This window comes from Lutjanus erythropterus, chromosome 10 (genome assembly GCF_056507025.1).
Source record: "Lutjanus erythropterus isolate fLutEry1 chromosome 10, fLutEry1.hap2, whole genome shotgun sequence".
Lineage (NCBI taxonomy): Eukaryota > Metazoa > Chordata > Actinopteri > Lutjaniformes > Lutjanidae > Lutjanus > Lutjanus erythropterus.
The window spans coordinates 28,747,038-28,768,261 of NC_139326.1; the positions used below are offsets into that span (position 1 = coordinate 28,747,038).

At 38.2% G+C, this 21,224-nt stretch overlaps 1 protein-coding gene across 1 annotated transcript in view; it reads left to right on the plus strand.

Moving 5' to 3' along the window:
- Positions 1-14,249: 14,249 nt before the first annotated feature.
- Positions 14,250-21,224, plus strand: part of rorb (RAR-related orphan receptor B) — a 33,200-nt gene continuing 26,225 nt past the window's right edge. The window contains exon 1 of the mRNA XM_084728933.1: positions 14,250-14,606. Within this exon, the coding sequence (XP_084585059.1) occupies positions 14,600-14,606 (7 nt within the window). The 5' untranslated portion in view covers positions 14,250-14,599. The remainder of the gene's footprint in view (positions 14,607-21,224) is intronic.

Below are 21,224 nucleotides of genomic sequence, written 5' to 3' on the forward strand. Positions count from 1 at the left end.
AAAAACATCCTATCTGCAGTGTAAGGTATCAAAACTATCTATCGATGGTGAAATCAGTGCAGTTTCTGACCAAATTTTTACAATTTCAGTGAATCCAGTCACATACATGATCAGTGATATTGTAAATACACAACCCTATTATTTTAGGCACAGCAGCCATTCTTTTGTTAAGGTTAGTACACATCCAGACTCACTGAGGTTGCTCTGTAGTAACTTAGTGTTTACCATCTCAACCATAAACCTCAATGGACAAATCATCATCTATGTCTTTCCAATTTTTTCTTTCTCTCTTCCCCATTACTCTTCCTCCCATGTATGGGAGAATGAATAGGCCCAGACAGAGGAGGACAAAGACTTAACATGTTTTTCTCTCTTTTCTTCTACGCATTGAGAGGATGAGCTGGACTGTACTAATAGTCTTTGTGTGTGTGAATGGGACAGAGGGCTTTTTGTGTGTGTGTTCCAGACAGCGGCGCATAAGGCAGGACTTAAGTAGATGTTCGCCAAAGCGTACGTAATGCCAGGGAAATATCAACTAATCCCTACACTCTTCTACCCTATACCCCTCCCTCAACATCCATTCTTCTCCTCCTACTACTCATCATCATCACCATCATCATCACCCTACCACGTTATTACATCAAACCTTTAAAGTAATATTTCTCTCTTGATTTCTAAATTTGAAGGAACGGGAGGGTCAAAATCAAAATTCAGACATCACATACTGTACTGCACTCTCTCTCACACACACACACTCCATGGGGGATTGTTGTTGTTTCTTAATCCTGGTGGATTAACAGACTAACAGACTCATTTTACCTCAGCCCAAACAAAGAGAGATGTCAAATCATCCACCCCAACGCTAAAGGTGATGATCGTATTAACATGATGAAGCTGTACGTGTTTGTGTGTGAATGTGTGCAAGTGTGTTTGTGGGGGGTGGTAGGGGTGTGTTTGGTGGATAGGGAGTTATTTGGCACCCAGTGGATGAACAAGAAAAAGGAAAATTTCATAACACCTGTTGGGAAAGACATGCATGATCTCACTTTAACACGCAGACCGCAGGATGTGCTCTTACGCTCACATATATACATCAGAACGCAGCATTAAAGCACGCACCAGCACTCTGATTACACTAGATGTCATTAGCCAATGTGCTAACTCCAATATTCTCACCGAGCTGTGAGTGTAAACTGCTTAAAGACGTAATCTTATATGCTCTGTAGGAAACGCTGTGTTCTGTCAAACAGTGGTGCTGCAGAGTGTCCACTAATCCACATGCTAGACTCCAGATTAACGAGGGGGGACGAGGATGTGAGCGAGGGAGGGGTTAAAAACACGCCGCCCAGTCCCACCCCCACCCCCAACCCCATCATCATCGCACATACACACACAGATGATCGCTCCCCCTCCCTTCAGATTATAGTGCTTAGTGCTGCCCCTGTGCGACAGACAGTAAGAGGATCTCTGGGTGGCGTCCCCCAGGGCTCCATTATTGGTCTTCTAGAAAAAGCCCCCCCAGACTGGACACCTACAGATAGGGTGGAGGTCAGAGGTCAACCGTTAGGAATAGGAAGGGCTATGAGATGAGGTGGTTATAAAAGATACATCTGTTTGTTTTGATGAGAGGGATTACTGTAAATCAAGCCAGTGGTGCCTCAAGAGAATAACGAAGGAAAAAAAGCTTAAAGGGACAGTTCACCCCAAAATCCAAAATATTTACAATTTTTCCATTTACCTGTGGTGCTGTTTATTCATATAGATTGTTTCTGTGTGAGTTGTTTGGTTTTGGAGATATCATCCATGGAGATGTCAGCCTTCTCCTGAATATAATGGAAATACATGACACTTGGCTTGTAGTGCTCAAAGTGCTAAAAAAAAATACATTTAAAAAACTCAACAATAGTGTTTGTTTCCAGAAATTGTGACCCGATTACTCAAGATAATCCACAGATCTTGTTGTGAGCAGTTGCAGTTTCTTTCTACCAAACTACACCTGCTAACTGTACCACTGTGCACAGGATGATAGTAGGACGCCATTAATGTTTACATCCTGCACTGTCACAAGCTTGAGCCTCTTCATCATTATTTCTGGAACGACACATTGCTGTTGAGTTTTTCCAAATGTATTTTTTGTACTTTCAGCACCACCAATCAAGGACTATTTTGTTCCATTGTATTTGAGAGAAGACAGACGTTTCTACAACTGATATATCTAAAATTTGGCAACTCACACCAAAACTGAACGTGAAGTGTGAACTCAGAACCACCACCAGTCAACAGATGGTGAAACACCTACTGCAATGTCACCGCAACTGTCAGATGCAGCCTGTCAAGTTTCAGTTTACATCCATGTCTGAGCAGACTCATATAATGTATGAATGAACTTTGAGGGAATTGAATATGGAACTGACTGGATATTGACCTGCAACTTTGAAGGAATTTAATAAAAGGCATCAAGTGTATTATTTGGCAAAATCGAATTTATCACTATAAATGTATGATTCCATTCTTGAAGTATCGCATTCACAAGAATGGAATGACTGGAAACCATGATACCCGTGGCCACAGCTGTCGCCAGCATGGAAGCGGCTTTCAAGTTTTTCCAAAACTGTGAATCACAGAGGTCCTTCAGCATGAAGTCATGAATGTACACAAAAAATTAGGCTGCTTGGTCTGGAGGCGTTCAAGATTAGCTGTGGACAAGCTAAAGGTCTGTTGATCACGTACCCACACATACACACAATCGCATGATCCATGAATAAATAGCACTGAATGTAAGAAGAAAAATAAGTATAAGTGTCACAATACAATACAAGTTATGTCTTCCAGCTGAAAATGCTGCCAGTATCCAAGTATCAGACATGTAATTTAAAGAAAGAGGTGAGACCACCTGCTAATATTAGCTACACAGAAATCCAGTTAGCTTGCAAACCTGTCAATATTACAACTATGACTGCCAGTTCTGAAACATAATTTGAGAGTGTAGGTGGTGACGCTGGTGACGGGGATGGTGTGTGGGTAAAAAACACAAGCTACAGAATTTACAGTTCATAAAATTTTGCTTTAAGTTTGAGTGTAAAGTGTGAATAACATATTTAACAAAGGACATCAAAATGTGCACAATTACCGCTATTAATCTAAGTTTGTATTCATCATAACGAAGGAAGGAATATTTCGCTAGACAATCAATAAACCTGCAACAAGCATAAAACATTATATTAGGTTAAACAAATTCTTACTTGTTTACTTTAATATGATGATAGTTGGATTAGGCTACTGACTAATATTTTAACAGATAACTAACTGTATCGAATTTGTTCAAGCAACTCTCTGATGCCTGTTTAAGAGAACTGGGAATGAAATATGATTTTGACTGCACATTACACAAAACGACAGTCCAGGATGTGACATAAAATGATCTCTAATTATTCCTGAAAAGCTAAAAATGCACACACACACACACACACACACACACAGATCAGACACCATGGTGCTCTTCAATAAAGACTTAAATGTCAGGGAGTGTCTCTCTGCAGGCCAGCCCTTCTTTCACGAACCATCAGTGAATATTAAACGAAGAAGCTGATTTGCAAAGCTGTTGCTGTATCCTCCCTTGGTTTATATCATTACTAACCACTTCAGAAAATCAACATAACTATCAAGTAGCCCTGAACATGAAAGCCTCCTCACATACACAGTCCCAGTTTGCAATTTCCTCCCCATTTCAACGTCAACGTTTATTAAGCTCTCCCAAAGAAATCAACGACGACTAAATTATTTTGAGAGAGGGCCTCAGGCTACAGAGGCATATTCGATATGCCTGCCGAAAAAAAAAAAATATATATATATATATATGTGTGTGTGTATTAAGAGGAACAAGGAGAGAGTAGAGAAGGGGAAAATGACTGACTCAAAGTAAAACTAGATTTAATATCTTAATGGCTTTGTGTGAAAAAAAACAGATAATAGAGAAATCCAATTAAAATCTGATGATTGGCACTGTGAGGTAGAGACATGAAACTGTTTGTCTGAACCACTGGTTCTATATAAAGCTTTGATTAGATGATGCTGGTAATAGTAGCAGCCAGACTAATAGGTTGTATATTTTTAACTCTGATACTGACATACACTATAAGAATAAAGATGCTAACGAGAACCATATAGGGTTCTTCAGCTTGTCCCCACAGGAGAACCCTTTTAGTACATGGTAGAACCCACTTGGAACCCTTACAGACATACATGAATAATCTTTCATCCAGAACCCTCTATGAGAGGTTCCACAGACAACTATGATGTAATAGTTCCACCCAAAGCCCTTGCTGGGGGTTTGCTAACAAGAACCCTCACAGTGTTCTCTTAAGAATCTTTTTTTATTCCAAGGGTTCAAAACCCTCACTGGGGGTTCTACCAAGAACCTTTGCATACACCAAGAGTTTTATGTAGAACACACCAAGGTGGTTCTACCGAGAACCTTTTTATATTCCAAGGATTTTATCTAGAACATGCCTAGGGGGTTCTATAGTGAACCTTTGTATATTCCAAGGGTTTTATTTAGAACACACTAAAGAGTTCTTACGATTCTTACGATTTCAACAATCTTTAAGGAACTCTTCCTTCCAAAAAGTGTTTTAGGATGAAAAAAGCTCTTAATAGAGCCATTAGTCTTGCAAAGAAAAAAAGGTTCTTCAGAAGCAAATGGTTCTACGTAGAACCTCAGAGCACTTAACACAGATAGGGGCTCAGAGAAAGTGTCTGAATACAAATAATGGAATAACTCATTACAGGAAGACGTGAGGATAAAAATTTTGATTTGCATGAAGACGTAAAATTGTACTGAGCCATATTCAGAGAGAGAGAGAGAGAGAGAGAGAGAGAGAGAGAGAGAGAGGGAGAGTGTGTGTGTGTGTGTGTGTGTGTGTGTGTGTGTGTGTGTGTGTGTGTGTGTGTGTGTGTGTGTGTGTGTGTGTGTGGTGGGTAAGTGTTTCCCCTAATGCCTCTCAAGGTGACTTGGCCTTCCTCCTTCAGGGCTTTCCTTTCAATTCTTTTTGGGATTGAAATTATGATGAAGTAATTTTTCTACAGAAATTGCCTATGTCACTTGTGGTATCTCTCGGCAAATTTCTCAAGTGTATTTTCAATCTCTGCCTCTCCCTTTCTCTGTCCTCTTCTCTCCATCTCTCATCTCTCCCTCTTTGGCTTTTCTTTTTTCTTTCTCGGAGCTCTCAACTTGACATGTCAATGTGTCAATGTCACATTACACGGAGGTAATATACGTGAAACAATTTGGGTGGAAATGAAAGAGAAAAACGAGCAGCCTCCTTATGTCGCACCAGCAAAAACAGCCTGTCTTTGACATATACGGTCATGCTCACATATACATATTAAAAAATGCATGAAAAGACACGTGCACAGACACACAAACACATTCACAAAGTCGCAAACACGTGCTCATACCCACACACACACACACACACACACATATAGTTTCAGAGTGAAAAATCACCTGCTTGTTTCAGGGGAAAATAAGAGGCAGTGTGGAACATGTCGTCAGATTGGAGAGGGAGATTCCTCAGAGACCTGTGGCCTAATTTCTTATTTTCAAGAGGAAACTTATCTAATTATATATAAGTTAACTTCCTAGTGGTCGATTCAAGGGCAGCACTGACTGGTATGAATGAACAGCCTTAAAAGAAACAAGGCTATCATATCCTGCTCTCTTCACGGTAGCTGTTTTTGCTCATCTTTCAGCACACAGTCATACCTCTCCACTGGTATACTGTTGTTCACACAATACCGGGCTGAAGTATTGTTTTGTTGTTGAGATACTATGGATGTGTGTGTGTGTGTGTGTGTGTGTGTGTGTGTGTGTGTGTGTGTGTGTGTGTGTGTGTGAGTGTGTGTGTGTGTGTGTGTGTGTGTGTGTGTACGTGTGTGTGAGGATGCACTTGGCAACTCCCAATAATCAGGGTAGCTCTGGTTCGGTGTTTTTTGCTCTGTTTGAGTTGAATTTTACGTTCTGCTCCCTCTGCATAATATCCAAACTCAAAGATGAACGAGTCCAGATTATGTTATTTGCTTGCATGAATTCATTCTAACTCAATCCACATAGATTAAGGATTAATAGCAAAAATATTTACGTACTGACATCTTCCCTCGTATGCTAAGAGAAGATTAATTCAGCAAGGTGCTTTAAACTCTAATCAGATCACCTACTGTATGGATACTAACTGTGAAAAGATGAAACTATACTTTAAGGCAACTAAGTGCACACCTATTGATGAATATGGTTTAACCACATTTCATGTCCGCTCCAACAACAAACAACAACAAACAACATTTCTGTGTAGCAGGTAGGGTCTCAAAGGAACCATAATGCTTGCGTGTGCAAAAATGAGTACAGCAATCCAAATAGTGAGTTAAATAGGTTGAACTCCTATTTAATATACAATTAATTTTTGAAACAAGTTGTTTCCCCGAACACAGCAGGAGTGCAGGAGGTGCACAATAGAGTAAACTGACAGTAACAAGTGATAACGAGTCCTAAACTGTATCGGCTGATATCACTTGATCGGTTCTTTGTAACCGTTAATTTCCTGTCAGTGGTGTTAGGGAAGATTTTGGTGCTATCAAGTTGACAGTTCCTTTGCTGCTTGTAAAAAGTTTAATAAAGTATTAGCTTTTGATAGCTGCAAACTATCAGTGACAAGTGAGTGACCATGCATGTGTGTTTAATCACAGGTGAAGGTGAGGTCATGGGGCTTATATTCACAGTCACAGGCGTGTGCAGATTCGATTTAGGAATAACTGGGTTAGGGTTTGGTTCTGGTTCTCAGCTTTGTGGGTGGGTTTGCAAACTGGACCCATTCAGGACTGGCCTATATTTCACCTCAAATGTTTTCAGAAATACATTTTTGTGTTCAGTTGTACTACTGTACATCCTGCAATGTTTTTTTTTCTGCTTGAAAATGAAGCTCTGCCCCAACTTGCATGTGTCACTCAGTGCTACAGCACACGTTTCATTGTTCTGATTGGTTGCAGAGCTATCCAACTTGCAGGGGTATTTTGGGCTGCACCAGCTGATAATGCCCCTTAGAAATCACAAATTAACTGAGAGATTCCAGTCTAGGGATGCCAGGCTAGCTCAGTTGGACTGCGCAAACTACTAGGTAGCTAGCAAGGTAAAGTCCAATTAATGTCCAGTCCAACTGATTATGACATTTGCATTCTCACAGACAGCTCCTCCAGGTAATGTATACATACATTTAGGGTTGCAGTGCAGTGTGAAATGGAATTGACACTAAAAACAGCACAGTCCAGCTGAAGCTGATGGGAATTTTTTCAGGTATTTTGTCATATTGGATTGATTAAAATGTTGACCTCATGGTGGTGCTGGTGGAGAACTTAATGGATCATCACAGTCATTTTGATTCTTCCTCTGGGAAAGATGAGTGTCCAAAATTTCATGGCAATCCATCCAACATTTGTTGATATATTTCAGACTGGACCAAAGCGGTGGACCGACCGTCACATCAACATCGCCATGCCTCAAGCCACGCCGCCAGCATGGCTAAAAAAAGGGAGGAAAGGAAGGAAGAAAGCAAACAGAAAATGATGGACAACAAATTCACAGACAGTCAGCCAATCAGTCAGTATACATTTGACCTTCAATGCCGGATGACTGTCAGACAGACAGGTAGACAGACAGACAGAGATGTAGTAGGCAATCAGGCAGCCAATAGAAACAGACAGTGAAACATAAAGGCAGAAGGACCTCAGATCCCATCTCGGCACAGAGTGCTGCTTTCTCCTTCTTCAAGTTCAGCCCTTAGGCATGGCCCGGTCTGCTTCTCCTGCTCCCTTCCTCCCTCTTTTACCACCATATGGACGGAGCAGCCTCCACTCAGTATATCTCATCAAACACAACCACTATGTTCTTCCTCTCGTTTTTTTCCCATGATCCTTGCTTAGCAGACGAGGTACATATTTGGTCATGTTTAAAGTAATTTCTCTGCTATCTGTGTGGCTCTGGGAGAAGAATGAATACTCTGCAATGAGGGGTAATCCTTCTTAATGGAGTCCCCAGCCCTCAGATGGATTCAAGTCCATGTAGCATACAGATCATATAAGGACACATTTTATTGCTCTGACAAGAGGGGATGAAACCTTTATTGTATTTTGAAGTGCTAACTACCCCCTCCTCTTTTCATTTCAACCCCCTCCCTGTCTGTCTTTCACTGTCTCCTCTTTTCTTTATCTCTTTCTTCTGTCTGCCCGTCTTCAGGACCATTTCATCCTGACCAGTCTGGGATTTTATCACGCTTGCTTTGGTCATTACATCACAATTATGGAGCTGTTGGTACAGGAGAAATAAGAGGAGGAAAAAAAAGGGAAGAGTGGAAAAAAGCGACAGATGAAATGTAGGTCAGTGGAGATGTGCTCGGGGCAGTTTCTCTCTCTGTTTCTCTCTGTGTGTCTCTCCCTCCCTGGGCCACAGCTAAAGAGGCTAAAAGAGACCGGGGGTGAAAGTGCCTCTCACCCGCACCTGCCTCTCTCCTACCTTGCACACATGGACAGAAGCTCCAACAGGGTTTATCTCTCAGAAAACCACTCTAATGACAGACACTGAACGTCGGGCGTGATGTTAACCGTGAGTGACAGGAGCCTCTCTTTTCAGCTCTGAGAGGACAGAAACTTAGTTCTACACATTCATGACACAATCAGATTTTATTTTGGGAGAATATTTCAGTGAGAGTGGCGCAAAAGGTCACCAGGAGTCAGGTCCAGGGTCAAAGAAAACCTGGTGGGCTTAGTGTCTTAGTCAGTCAGGGTGCACCCTTGTGATTACCAGTGTTTTAAAAGTAACAGTAAAAAAGTCTAAAGGCTCAGTTGTCCCTGTTTAACCTTGAAAAAGATCATACTGTTGGCTCTTTTAAGGACAGTCAGATGTCTAGCAAGCACTTAAAAATGCTATCTCATAGTTGGTGCACATATTATATCATTTTCTACTGTAACAACCCATCAGAAGGTGAAGCAATTCAAAGCACCATGACTGTACAAGTGTGCTAAAAGGATAATTTGGATTATCTGAGGTGAGGCTGCATGTGGTACTAAAGTCAGCGTATTACCTACAGTAGATGGCGATTGATTCACCCACAGTTTGGAGAAGCAGGAGGAGTACCGGTGTAGGAAATTAAGCAATGTACTGCCTTGGACAGGGTCAGCAGCAAAATGTATTTTAGTGCAGGCTACACAGTGGAAACTGCTTATTGTGACCACTCTTACAGTGATTAACTGCATATAGAGAGTCCCTTCCAGTGGACCACCATGAGAAAATTAGGTACCTTTGTCAATGGCGAGAGACAATACATATTTTGATCCCATTTGACTTGTGTTGTGATGTTTGTTAATTTAAAAGATAATTTTACAAGACAAGAAACTCACAAGATTCAAACTGTGAAGATAGTTAGAAAGACTACATATCTAACGGTCACATGAGTAACATGTTGTCTTTTTTCCTCCAAAAGCTAATGCTGGTCGCTGAAGCTACGATGTCTGTGAGTTTTTGTGTGTTGATGGTGATGTGATAAAAGGCTGATAAAAGGACCAGGACTCACTGATAAAACGCATCAGGTAAAATAACATTACAAGGGACAGTGATATTGGTGTTGGTGATGAATATTGATGAGAGGGGTAGTTCACTGAGTGGTTTTACACAAAACTAAACTACAAAAAAACTACCACAAAGTGGGACTTCCTTGTCTTGTAATATTTTCTTTTAGCTGACAAACTTCACGGTAAATCAAGGCACAATTCAAACAGAAACAAAATATTATTTGTCTTTCGCCATTGACTACCGTCAAAGGTTTGGGACAGAATCATTCCTATACAAATGCTGTTAGAATAATTCAGTATAAGTAATCAAGCAGATTGCTTACTGTTTAAATTTTGGATCTTTTTATACATGACAACGTGTGGATAAAAAACTTATACTAGGATTATTATATTTTTTTTACTTAACTTCTGTGATACTTTGCCTTGCAGTAACCCATCTACTTTTACCTGGCTACATGAGCCTGGTGACGCATACATACTGAAAATATTGCTCTAGAGTTTCTGTTATATATTGATTGTACATATTTTTCCATACTTATTTTCTATTTTCTCATAATTGCTCTATGCTTATATATTTTTGTCTTCTTCTATGGGAGCATCTGTAATGTGACCAGTTTCCCCTGGAGATCAATAACATATTTCTGATTCTGGTTCTAAAATCATGAAAGACATTTTCTCTTAAGGAAAAGCTTCTGACAAACTGACTATATATATTTGTACAGTAACATTTCAGTCAGCTGGTGTAATTTGAAACAGTCAATAAAATTCAGTATATACTAAAGCTGTCCACTGAATTCCTTTATATTGATGTAACAAATATACAAATGTCAAGTAGATGGTAATCTGCATGAAAAATGCAGAAAAATTTAGTTATAATAATTGTCGCTTATAGTGATCAGTTTGAGAATAGAGTAGAATATTTTTGCTATTTTACCTTACCATTAGACAGCCTTTTCCAACAGAAAACCACAATTATATAAGCCAGATATCACTCTCTCAAAACCAGCCAAACTCCATGGTGTAAAACAGTCATTTTACCTCGCAGAACACAGGATTGCCATTGATTGGGTACTTCGTTAGGGTGATTATGTGACTTAAGTGAATCCGAACTAACCTTTTAAAATGCAAAACTTGCACAATAACACAAACTAACAAACTAACCAATCAAGGCAGCAGTAGATCAGCGACTCCCATGTTCTGCAAGCAAAAAGTCACTGATTTCACCAGTGAAGTCTGGTAGCTTGATATTTAGCGATATTTGGCTTTTACAACAGCAGTTTCACGTCAGAAAAGGCTGTCTGGCAGCAAGGTAAAGCTGTGATAATATTCTAATTATAGCGTACACTTAAACTGATATCGATTCGTTTGGTGCTTAAAATGCGTTTTGTTGCGGATAGTAGTCCAGTACTTAGCTTCTTACACTGGTACTTTTGCAGCCTCTCCAAACTCAGAACTTGTCGACCGCCATCAACTGTATGTAAACTGATTATATGAGATGGATAAGTGCTTCATACAACCCCACTTCAGAAAAAAAATTCAAACTATCTCTTTATAGACACGTTCTTCCTTCCTCATATGTTTAATAAGTGTACTGCACATAAATTTAAATACCCTGCAGCCTACACTGGGTCAGTCATTGTACAGTACAGAGGTCTATAACATGAACCGACTCTTTCATTTTCCAGGTCAGTATTTCAGTGTTTCTCAGAGGAAGAAGAGGACCCCACCCTGAAAACCATCCTGAGACACCTGAGACAACTCGTGTTATCTGAGCTGCTCCTCTTTCTGTGACATAAGATCTTTGAGTCCCTACATATATATGTATATATATACATACAGACACATACATATTTATATACTCCACATAATTATCCACTCCATGTATATCCATTCAATATCAGTTTCTTTTGCACTATGTGTGAAGCTACAAACACTTGACTTGTTTGTAAAGTTTTTATTGATATTATTTGTTATCAGGGCCTCTCGTACATATATGTAAAAAAAATAGGTGTATATCTTTTTGATGTTCTTGTGTACATAACAGTCCTGTCTACTCTTTACTTTTATTGTTCAGCTTTGTTATCCTTGTTCTTAGCTGTAATGTCTATTTGTTCTGTAAGTACACTGAAAGCAATGAAAAAACAATCAAATATCTTTGCATGAGTGCACATACACTGTAAAAAATGTATTTCAGTAGTAGTTAAAGTAATGTAATGTTTTGAATGAGTCCCATTCAGATTTCTGCTTTAGTGATAACCTTCTATTTTTGTGGATTGTTTTCATGTCAGTAAAATTGTGTCAGTTAGGTTTCTCTTAGGATTATATATGTGACGTCCATGTCTCTTCCAAATTTCCCCTCCCTTGTTGAAGTCATGTTTTATCTTGGTAACTCAGAAGGAAGGTTAAGTCCAATGCAAGACAAAATTATATTTTGTGATCAAATAATATATTATGTAATATAAATATTAACGGTCTGTCTGAATTGGTTAAATTGTGTTGTTTAAGTTTTTGTAAATTCACTGCACAAAAACGTTCTGATACATTGAGTCATATTATGTCCATTATATTTAACAAACTGAAGTAACACACCAAGTTTACTTTAGAAAAACAAACAAACAAACAAACAAACTACCTTTCCTAAAACCATATTATTAGGTTGTTAAGCAGTACTTTACTTTTGGATAAACAGATGGAAAGTGGAAACTTAAGTTCAAATTTAGGTCACATTAATGCAAACTGTTGACTTAAATGTAATCAGATTATTAAGTACATCTGTCTTAAAGCAGTTGTTTTCATACAACTTGTTAACCAACTGAAGTGGTATTTTAAAAGTTGGTTCAGCATTTCTCTTATTTTCTCTTATTCAGCCCAATGTATTTTATAACTTTTCTATATTAGAAAATGTGGTGCTCAATAGTCACTTTTAACCTGCACAATCATACTTCTATTTTACAGTAAATGCAGTAAAGTAATCTGCTGGTCTGCTTCATGAGTAATTGATGAGTCTATAAAATGTTGAAAAATTGTGAACAATGCTCATCAAAATTTCCCTAAATTGCTTCTTTTGCCCAACCAACAGTTAAAAAGCCAATGACCCTTCACTTACCGTGGCATAGATAAGTAAGAATTCTTTACATTTAAGAAGCTGGAACCAAATTTGATATTTTTTAATCAAAAATGATTTATTTCAATGGACTAATCATTGCAGGGCTAATTTAAATATCAGATTTGGAGAAACAACTACTTTTGATTGAATGCCTGCTATTGATAATGCATTAACCATCAATGGTTAAAAAGTGACTAATACTCTAAGTAGTTTTTGAGAGGAAAACTTTGTACTTTTACTTGGTGCTTTTATTTTGGACACTGATTTTTGACTTTTACTAAGTATTTTGTTAGACCAGTAGTTTTACTTGTAATTGAGCATTGTATTATTAAATGATTATGAATGAATGATTAAATTAATTGGCTAGTATTTTAATAAGCCATTAAGTTTTCTGAGTAATTTTTAAGAAAAAATATAAATTATATTTAAAAATACATATAAATATATTTAAAAAGTAAAAAAAAATACATAAAAAATATAAAATATTATATATATATTTTCAAAAGTTTCTTAACTCCTCATATATGAGTAAACAAAATATCTTTGGGTTGTGGACAAAACGAGATATTTGAGGACCTCATCTTGGGCTTTGGAAAACAATGATCATTTTCACCATTTCTGACCTTTTGAATACCAAACATTTTTTAACTGAGAATATAATCAAAAGATTGACAGTAACTGACAGTGAAAATAAGTGCTGTGCCTAATTGCAGGTGGTGGAGTATGAATGAGAAAAGAGTTGATGGATTTTGAATGCATTTTGTGTGAAAGCAATGGAAAATGACTCACAGATCGGTCCACACTGACTTCAGTTTCACTGACTGGAGAACTGTCCAGTGATCTGGTCCAGTGCTGCTCAACAAGACCTTAAAAAACTTCAAATTACACAGAGCAGCCAGATTAGTTCTTTGTTGCTGTTGATGCATAATCAATTATCCTGGATAACTGTGGATTCTAAACTAAAATCTGTCATACATGCAAACAGTCATACTGAATAACACACCTCACATCTTTGGTGATAAACTAGTAGTTTTTGTCATGAGTATGTGACAAGTTACGTGAGCACTGGTCTTCTGGTAGTACCACAAACTCATTCTATGATGAGAACTGTTCCTTAAAGAGGTTCTATGTGATTTCACTTTCAACTGATGTATGTTAGCAACAGAAAAAAAACCTATAAATTATGTTGTATGTGGCCCATGAACTAAAATGAGTTTGACACTTCTGGATTAAAAGATATTGTCACATGTTAATGAGAAATTTCAAACAAATAAAACTGGAATGTCACCAAGAGGAATAAATAATCTCCTCTCTCCACCAGGCAGGGTGTTTGATTCCAAACAGCAGTGTGCGCTCACCCTGTGTGTGTGTGTGTGTGCGTGTGTGTGTGCTGACTCCGGGCTGGAGGAGGCTGAGCAGGAGAGAGTGGGAGGAGCGGAAAGTGCTCCAGTCCAATCGGGGCCGCCGGGTAAAGCCTCTCCTAGACGCTCTTCCCTCCCTCCCTCCGTCAGCCCGCAGAAAACAGTGAAACCCTCACATAGAGGTGAGAGCGCAGATGTCATGAGAAACGCGACCACACGACCAGAGCGCAGCAGCGACCGACGCACCGATCGACCTCAGCCCGCCTCCCTGCGCCCCGCTCTGGGATGCTTTTAGCGCAGAGACGCCTCCACTTAGGGCAGCCAGTGGACGTCGACGCAGATCATCTGCACTCTTTTCGTTGTTGTTATTATTTTTAAAAACCGAGGATCTTTTCTCCACCTCCTGCATCAGTCCCCCTCCTCATCCTCACCCCCCCTTTTTTAAGTGTTTATGTTTGTTTCTTCATGACTGCTGCTTTGGGAAGCGAGCCTCAGCACCAGCTCCACCGCCAACACCATGCGAGGTAAGACCATCCCACTGCTCCAAACACACCGCACTTTCCCCAAGCTTCATCCCGCTAAACACACACACTCACACACGTACACGCATAACGGCAGGGTTTACCCCGCATTTGCCCTTGAAAGTTTTTTCTGAAGCTGTTTTTGTCACTTTTTCTCAGCCGGTCGGAGTGTGTGTGGTTGGTTCTCTCTGCACCTGACTCTATAAATGTGTAAAAGTTTATTTGGCTCTCCCTGAGTGTGTGTGTTTGAGTCTGAGTGTGTGGAACAGGCCTCCAATTTTGCAAATTCATGCGCAAAAGCCGCTGGACTATAATTGCAATAGTGGCGCATGATGTTTGATTAAAGCTTTAATCATTTGAGCTGCAGGTTGGCATCAGATCAGATCGGATGAAGCACAGAAAAGGAACTTTTTTCGTAAATTTCCTTAATGTTTAGCTGATGAACTTTATTGGAGACTTTTTACGCGCTCCACTAACCCATTTCTCTGCACCGCGCCGGCCGGGATGTTGAAATTCAACGTCAATGTTGTCCTGCACACACACACACACGCAAACACACACACTATCTCACACACACGCTCTGACACACAGGTTAACACAGCTCTTTCCACTCTCACTGAGCTTTTCCTCGCAGTTTTACCTTAATTGAATCAGAAAATGCGTTTCGTTTTCGTTTCTCCTTAAGCAGTTTTTGTGGTTTTCTCGGTCTTTGTATCACAAAATGACTTAATATTTAACCGGATCACCATCAGCTGCTTGGATTTGTTTTTATTTACTGTCCTTTATGTTAAGCAATTATCGGTAAGTGACGCACAGTTGCAACACTCGTTCGACTGGATGATCTTGAACCCGAATTTATTACAAGTCAATCTGTCTGGAGCCTCCTCGTGCTGCTGTTTAACATCTGAAACAATTAAAACTGCTTCATTCAGCAGGACGTCTGAATCAAACTGGAGAGGAAAGAGACAGAAATTGTTGGAGTATTTCCACCCACATGTAGAAAAAAAATCTTAACTTCACATCATGCGTAAAAGTTCGGCAGAAAAACAAAATGTTGTCAAACTAAAATAAAACACACTTTTCACACTGGATTTTGGCCATATTGTCATCAGATTTTTACATAAGAGGATAAATCACAGGCAAGTAATATTATTTAACATTATCATCAACATGATTATTAATTATTATTATTATCTCATATTTTAGACAGTATTTTATTTGGTAAAGTCCTTTTATGACTGCTTATGTTTAGCTGACAATCAAAATTTGATCTGGCTTTTTTTGTTAAATAAAAAAGGGTTAAAAATATATGTATACTGAAAAATTAGTGATGCATGGTGATTAGGTGCCATCGTGACATTGGGATTTATTTTAATCAACAATACTAGTTAATGGGTTAAAGTAACTTAATTTTGATCCAGTTTTTACTTGAAAAGATGTTCAAACATGGAGCTAAAAGCCTATCTATCTATCTATCTATCTATCTATCTATCTATCTATCTATCTATCTATATTGGAATAGAAAACATGTTTCTATTGCCAAAGTAAGAGTGAAATAAAAACCGCAGAAATGCACATAACCAGACAAATTCTGGTTTTGTTCTTAGAACTATATCTTTATATACAAATTAGTATAAAAGGGCTTAAAGAAGATGCTACATAGTGCACATAAATGCATTTAGTGTGCAACCATTTCAGATTCAACACTGGGCCTACAGATGTACAGACAGAGCAAGACTGTGCAAAAATAAGTGGAAAAAGACAGTGCAAAGTTTAAAGTGGGGCTACAGTTAACAAATATTTTCATTATCAATAATCTGTTGATTGTTTTCTAGATTAATGCATTAGCTGATTGGTCCATAAAATGTCAGAAAACTGTGAAAAATATTGATCAGTGTTTCTCAGAGCCCAAGCAGATGTCCTCAAATGTCTTGTTTTGTCCACAACCCAAAAATATTCAGTTTACTGTCATAGAGGAGTAAAGAAATCAGAAAATATTAACATTTGATAAGCTGAAATCAGACAATTTGGACACTTTGGACAATGATTTTTGACAAACCATCTATCTATCTATCTATCTATCTATCTATCTATCTATCTATCTATCTATCTATCTATTTCTATGTCATATAAAGCTTTCTGCTACCTCAGCTTTAGGCCATCAAACCTCGGGCAGGAGAAAACATGAGAAGGCCAAACACCCCCCACCTCTTCCCCTCTTCTCTCCCTCTTTCTCCGTCTCTTATCCCATGGCAAACTCCTCTGTCATGCACCTTGTATTTTATCCACATTTTAATGGGCCTCGCGACCACTCTCGTGCATGGGAGGCTTTGGGGGGGTGTACGGAGAGCTCCTGCTTTCGCTTTACTGCCGTGGTTGGCAGAAGAGGCCCCTGAAGCGTCTCTCTCACCCCTCTCCCTCCATGCCTCTCTCTCTCCATCTTCCTCTCTCCCTCTGCACGCCCCAAAGGGTTTTGTCAGATAGAATTAAATCAGTATGGGCTGCGCGGCCCCCACTCTCAACCTGTGTGTTAGTGTGTGTGTGTGGAGTCTCGGCTGCCCTTACACAGAAATGTGCTCACAACCACAAGGTTATAAAAAATAGAGGCCCCTCATGAGCTGTGGTAATTATCATTTAACAATAGCCACAACTCCTGAAGCCCTGACCGAAGATGATGTCACCCCATCGTGTGCGTGGCCGGACGAATAACAGACAGAATAATATCATCAGGGCCTTTTCTCAAACGCAGAAAATGGAGCTTTGTGTTGCTGCTTTTTTCCCAATATGGCATAGTGTTGTGGAGGATGTTGTAAACAGCATAATTATTTCTGTATTTTCAACGGCAGCATGATGAAGCTGTGCTGTGAATGGTGCTCCTCTGAAGAAGTTGTATAATAAAATGACATCAGTAACAGTGGTGTTATATTAGATATTATATTTTTTGAGCGTAGAGTTGTCAAGATAACAGAATTTTAAATTTAAACTAATATAAAAAATGATATTCAAAACCTTTTTTGATACCACAGCAAAAAGAAGGAAAGTCCTACTCACATAAAATAGGATAAATTCTTTCTTTTTAAAAAATGAACAACCTGCACACAGTGCTGGTACAGAAAAAGTAACTAAAAAAGGCACTGAAGTCTGGTTTTGCTTCAAGACAAATTTCAGACATGGGAATAAAGACTGAAGTGATGTCTTAAATAAACATCTCAATAATATTTTAAATAGCTTTGGTACATTTGTTACTACAATTCACAGACATTGTGTAATTTAAATGCATGTTATATAACTTGTTTATAACATGCTATAATGTAGTTTTGAGAATATATAACTGTTTATTAATGTATTTATTATCTATCCATGTTTTAACCTATTGTATATTATCTTAATTGGTCTATGAAATATCAGAAAATAGTGAAAAATGTCCATCCCACTCTCTTAAAGTCAAGGTGACATGTTTAAATGTCTTGTTTTTCTGTCCAAAATCCAAAGATGTTCAGTTTTATCTGATATAAAACAGAAAAAAGCAGGAAATCTTAATGTTTCAGAGGCTGAAAACAGCGTTTTGATTCTATAATTAACGGCTATTGTATACTTTTTAATGCTTGTTACAGTTTATAACATATTATAATGTAGTTGTAGGCAGATCTAAATGTTTAATAATGTACTTGTACTTGTACTTATTCTACTGTAACTCCTCCTGTGGGCTGGTGCAAGGGCTGCAACTAATGATTATTTTCATTATCCATTAATCTGCCGATTATTTTCTAAATAAATCGATTAATCAGTCTATAAAATGTCAGATAATAGTGAAAAATATCCATATCAGGTTCTGAAAGTCAAGATGATGTCTTTAAATGTTTTTTAGGTCAAACCTCAAAGATGCTGAAAAAAGCAGGGGATCTATTTCTATAAATATATCTATAAATCATATTTCAGAGGCTGAAAACAGTATTTTGAAACTATAATTAATGGATATTGTATCATTTTAAACACATACATTTAAAAAAGTATCAAAGTATTTGCACTTTTGACAGCCTAATTTGAATTGTGAAAAGTTTTGATGATGGCAAAGTTTTTTATTTTCTAGAAATAGCCCTGATAAACAACCTTAAATGGACAAAAAAATAGCACATGACTTTATGGTTGTAATCTATTTTGATTTGATTAGAACTGATTAGAACTCTAATGTTTGTATTTTAATGTTAGATAAATCTAAAAAAGGGCATTTCTAGCCTGAAAAAAGTTTGGTACTCTAAAACAAATCAGAGCCACTGATCAACCAAATGTTTCAGTCATTTAAAATCAGCATGAGCCGTGAGATACTGAGACTTCTGCTGAAGACAAACAAATGCATGCACATACTCAGCATATGAACATTTATGTTAATTTATAAAACCTCACAAACACAAACTGACATCATAGACATGGTGTCTGCATGTATTTTCACAGTGATCCTTATATTTTATCCCGTGTCTGCGCACATTTTGTATCACTGCTTCAAGTCTCAGAGCTGTTACACCACTGAGATGCACCCGGGTCAGACAGGTCAGAGAGTTCAGCGATGGAGCGAGCAACAGGGGAGGAGGGGTCCTCACAGCGCCATTTGATCTCCTCTGTTAGCGATATGTGTCAATCACAATCTCCCAGGCTCCTTCACCCTGGGAAAAGATAGGATGACAGAAACTGGGAGAGTGTGAAAGAGAAGAGCAAACTAGTAAGGCGATGACATGCGGTGTCAAAAGACAAGAGGGCGGGGACCACTAACAAATCATTGGTGGCTGTAACAATTTATACATTTATATATTACCTCACAAGATACAAACACAGAAAGCACTGAAAACACACACACACACACACACACACAGACTGAGACACAGCTGCAACACTACGCATGACGGCCTCATGCCAATAGAATTAGTCCCATCCTGCTTTGCTTTGGAGGCTTGTGTGAGCATTGATTTGTCCGATTCTAAAGCATCCCGGGATCAATTTTTAGTCGAAGCCAACGGAAGCAGTCTGTTTAGATAAATCTATGGCTTTGCTTTACCTTTAATGTTATTAGATCCATAAACAGGAATAAATTCATTTATATTTCAGTGTGTTTTTCTGTTGTAATGTTGGTTCCTATCATTTGTTATAACATTATTAATAATGTATCAATAAAGTAGCTATAATGTAGTTGGAAGCAGTGTTTATTACCATATTTATTATCTACCTCTTCCAGGGGCTTGGTGAAAGAAACTTATTTGCATTAGCAATTAATCTGCAGGTTGTTTTCTTTTTATTAACTGATTTATTGTTTGGTCAATAAAATGTTGGGAAAAAAGTGCAAAAGGCCCGTTCCAGTTTCTAAGCATGATGTCTCTAAATGCCTTTTTTTGTTGTCAGTTTAATATATAGTGATATCAAGAAAAGAAAAGTAGAAAATCTCCATATTTGAGAGGATGAAAACAGCATTCTCCCATTTTTGCATGAAGAATTATTTGAATCAATTACTGACTTTTTTCTGTCGATCGACTAATCGATTAGTCAACCAATTGTTGCAGCCTACCTATATTTTACCTATATTCAATAAAATGCAGCACAAAGATAAGATGTTTACTGTTCAAAAATGATCTCATTCTGCATTTCATTTTGATTTTTATTTACACAGCCTCACAATTTTTTTTTGGCAAACTCTGTACATTTATAAAAACTTATAAGTGTCCTTATGCATATATATATGCTTACACATGTTTATAATGGGGTTATAAATGGTAAATAGGGGGTTAACATGAAGTGTTGCAAACAGAGAAACATATATTTTGTCTCAAAAGATGATTAAAATCATTAATGGGGAGTCTGTATGAAGTGTGTCTATTGCCAAAAGTGGGCTAAGAGCAACAACAATAAACAACTACATGAAACTACAAAATATATGATGATATACTGATTAATGAAGATAGAGCTGCAACAATTATTCGACTAATGGATGAATCTATTGCTTTTCTCAGTATAATATCACATTAAAATTAATATCTTTGGATTCTGGACTGAAAACAAGACATTTAAAAACATCACCTTGGGAATTTGTGACTTGTGTGTATTTTATAACATTTAAGATAAAATTTTCTTATTTCCTCATTGTTTCACAGTGGTTGGGATGTTTCTGAGCATCAATATTTGACACAACCTGCGAATGAAACTTAACTGTCACCTATCTCTGGGTCCGTTTACCAACAGCAACTGACAAAACCTACATATGCTGCCTTTAATGTTTATATGGGGCTTATAAATGCTAAATAGGAAGGTTAAAGTCAATTTTCATCAAGATAATAATGACAGAAACATATAACTTACGACAGTTTGTCCTGGAAAATCATTAAAAGGAAGTCTGTCTGAAGCAACTGCATTAGCAACATTCACTAAGAGAGCTGACACACTTCCTACTGATGGATGAAGGAGGTTATTTGTCAGAAACAGCAGGTTAGCATTCAGGTTTTGCCACCAAATCACTGTTTCTCCATTGTTGCCATGAAATCACTTATTGCGCACAATAGCGGGCACCTGGCCTGAGTGAATGTGTGGTTTGCAGCGTTATGAGGGTCTGTGTGGTCGGCTGTTGTTGATTGTGCTGTT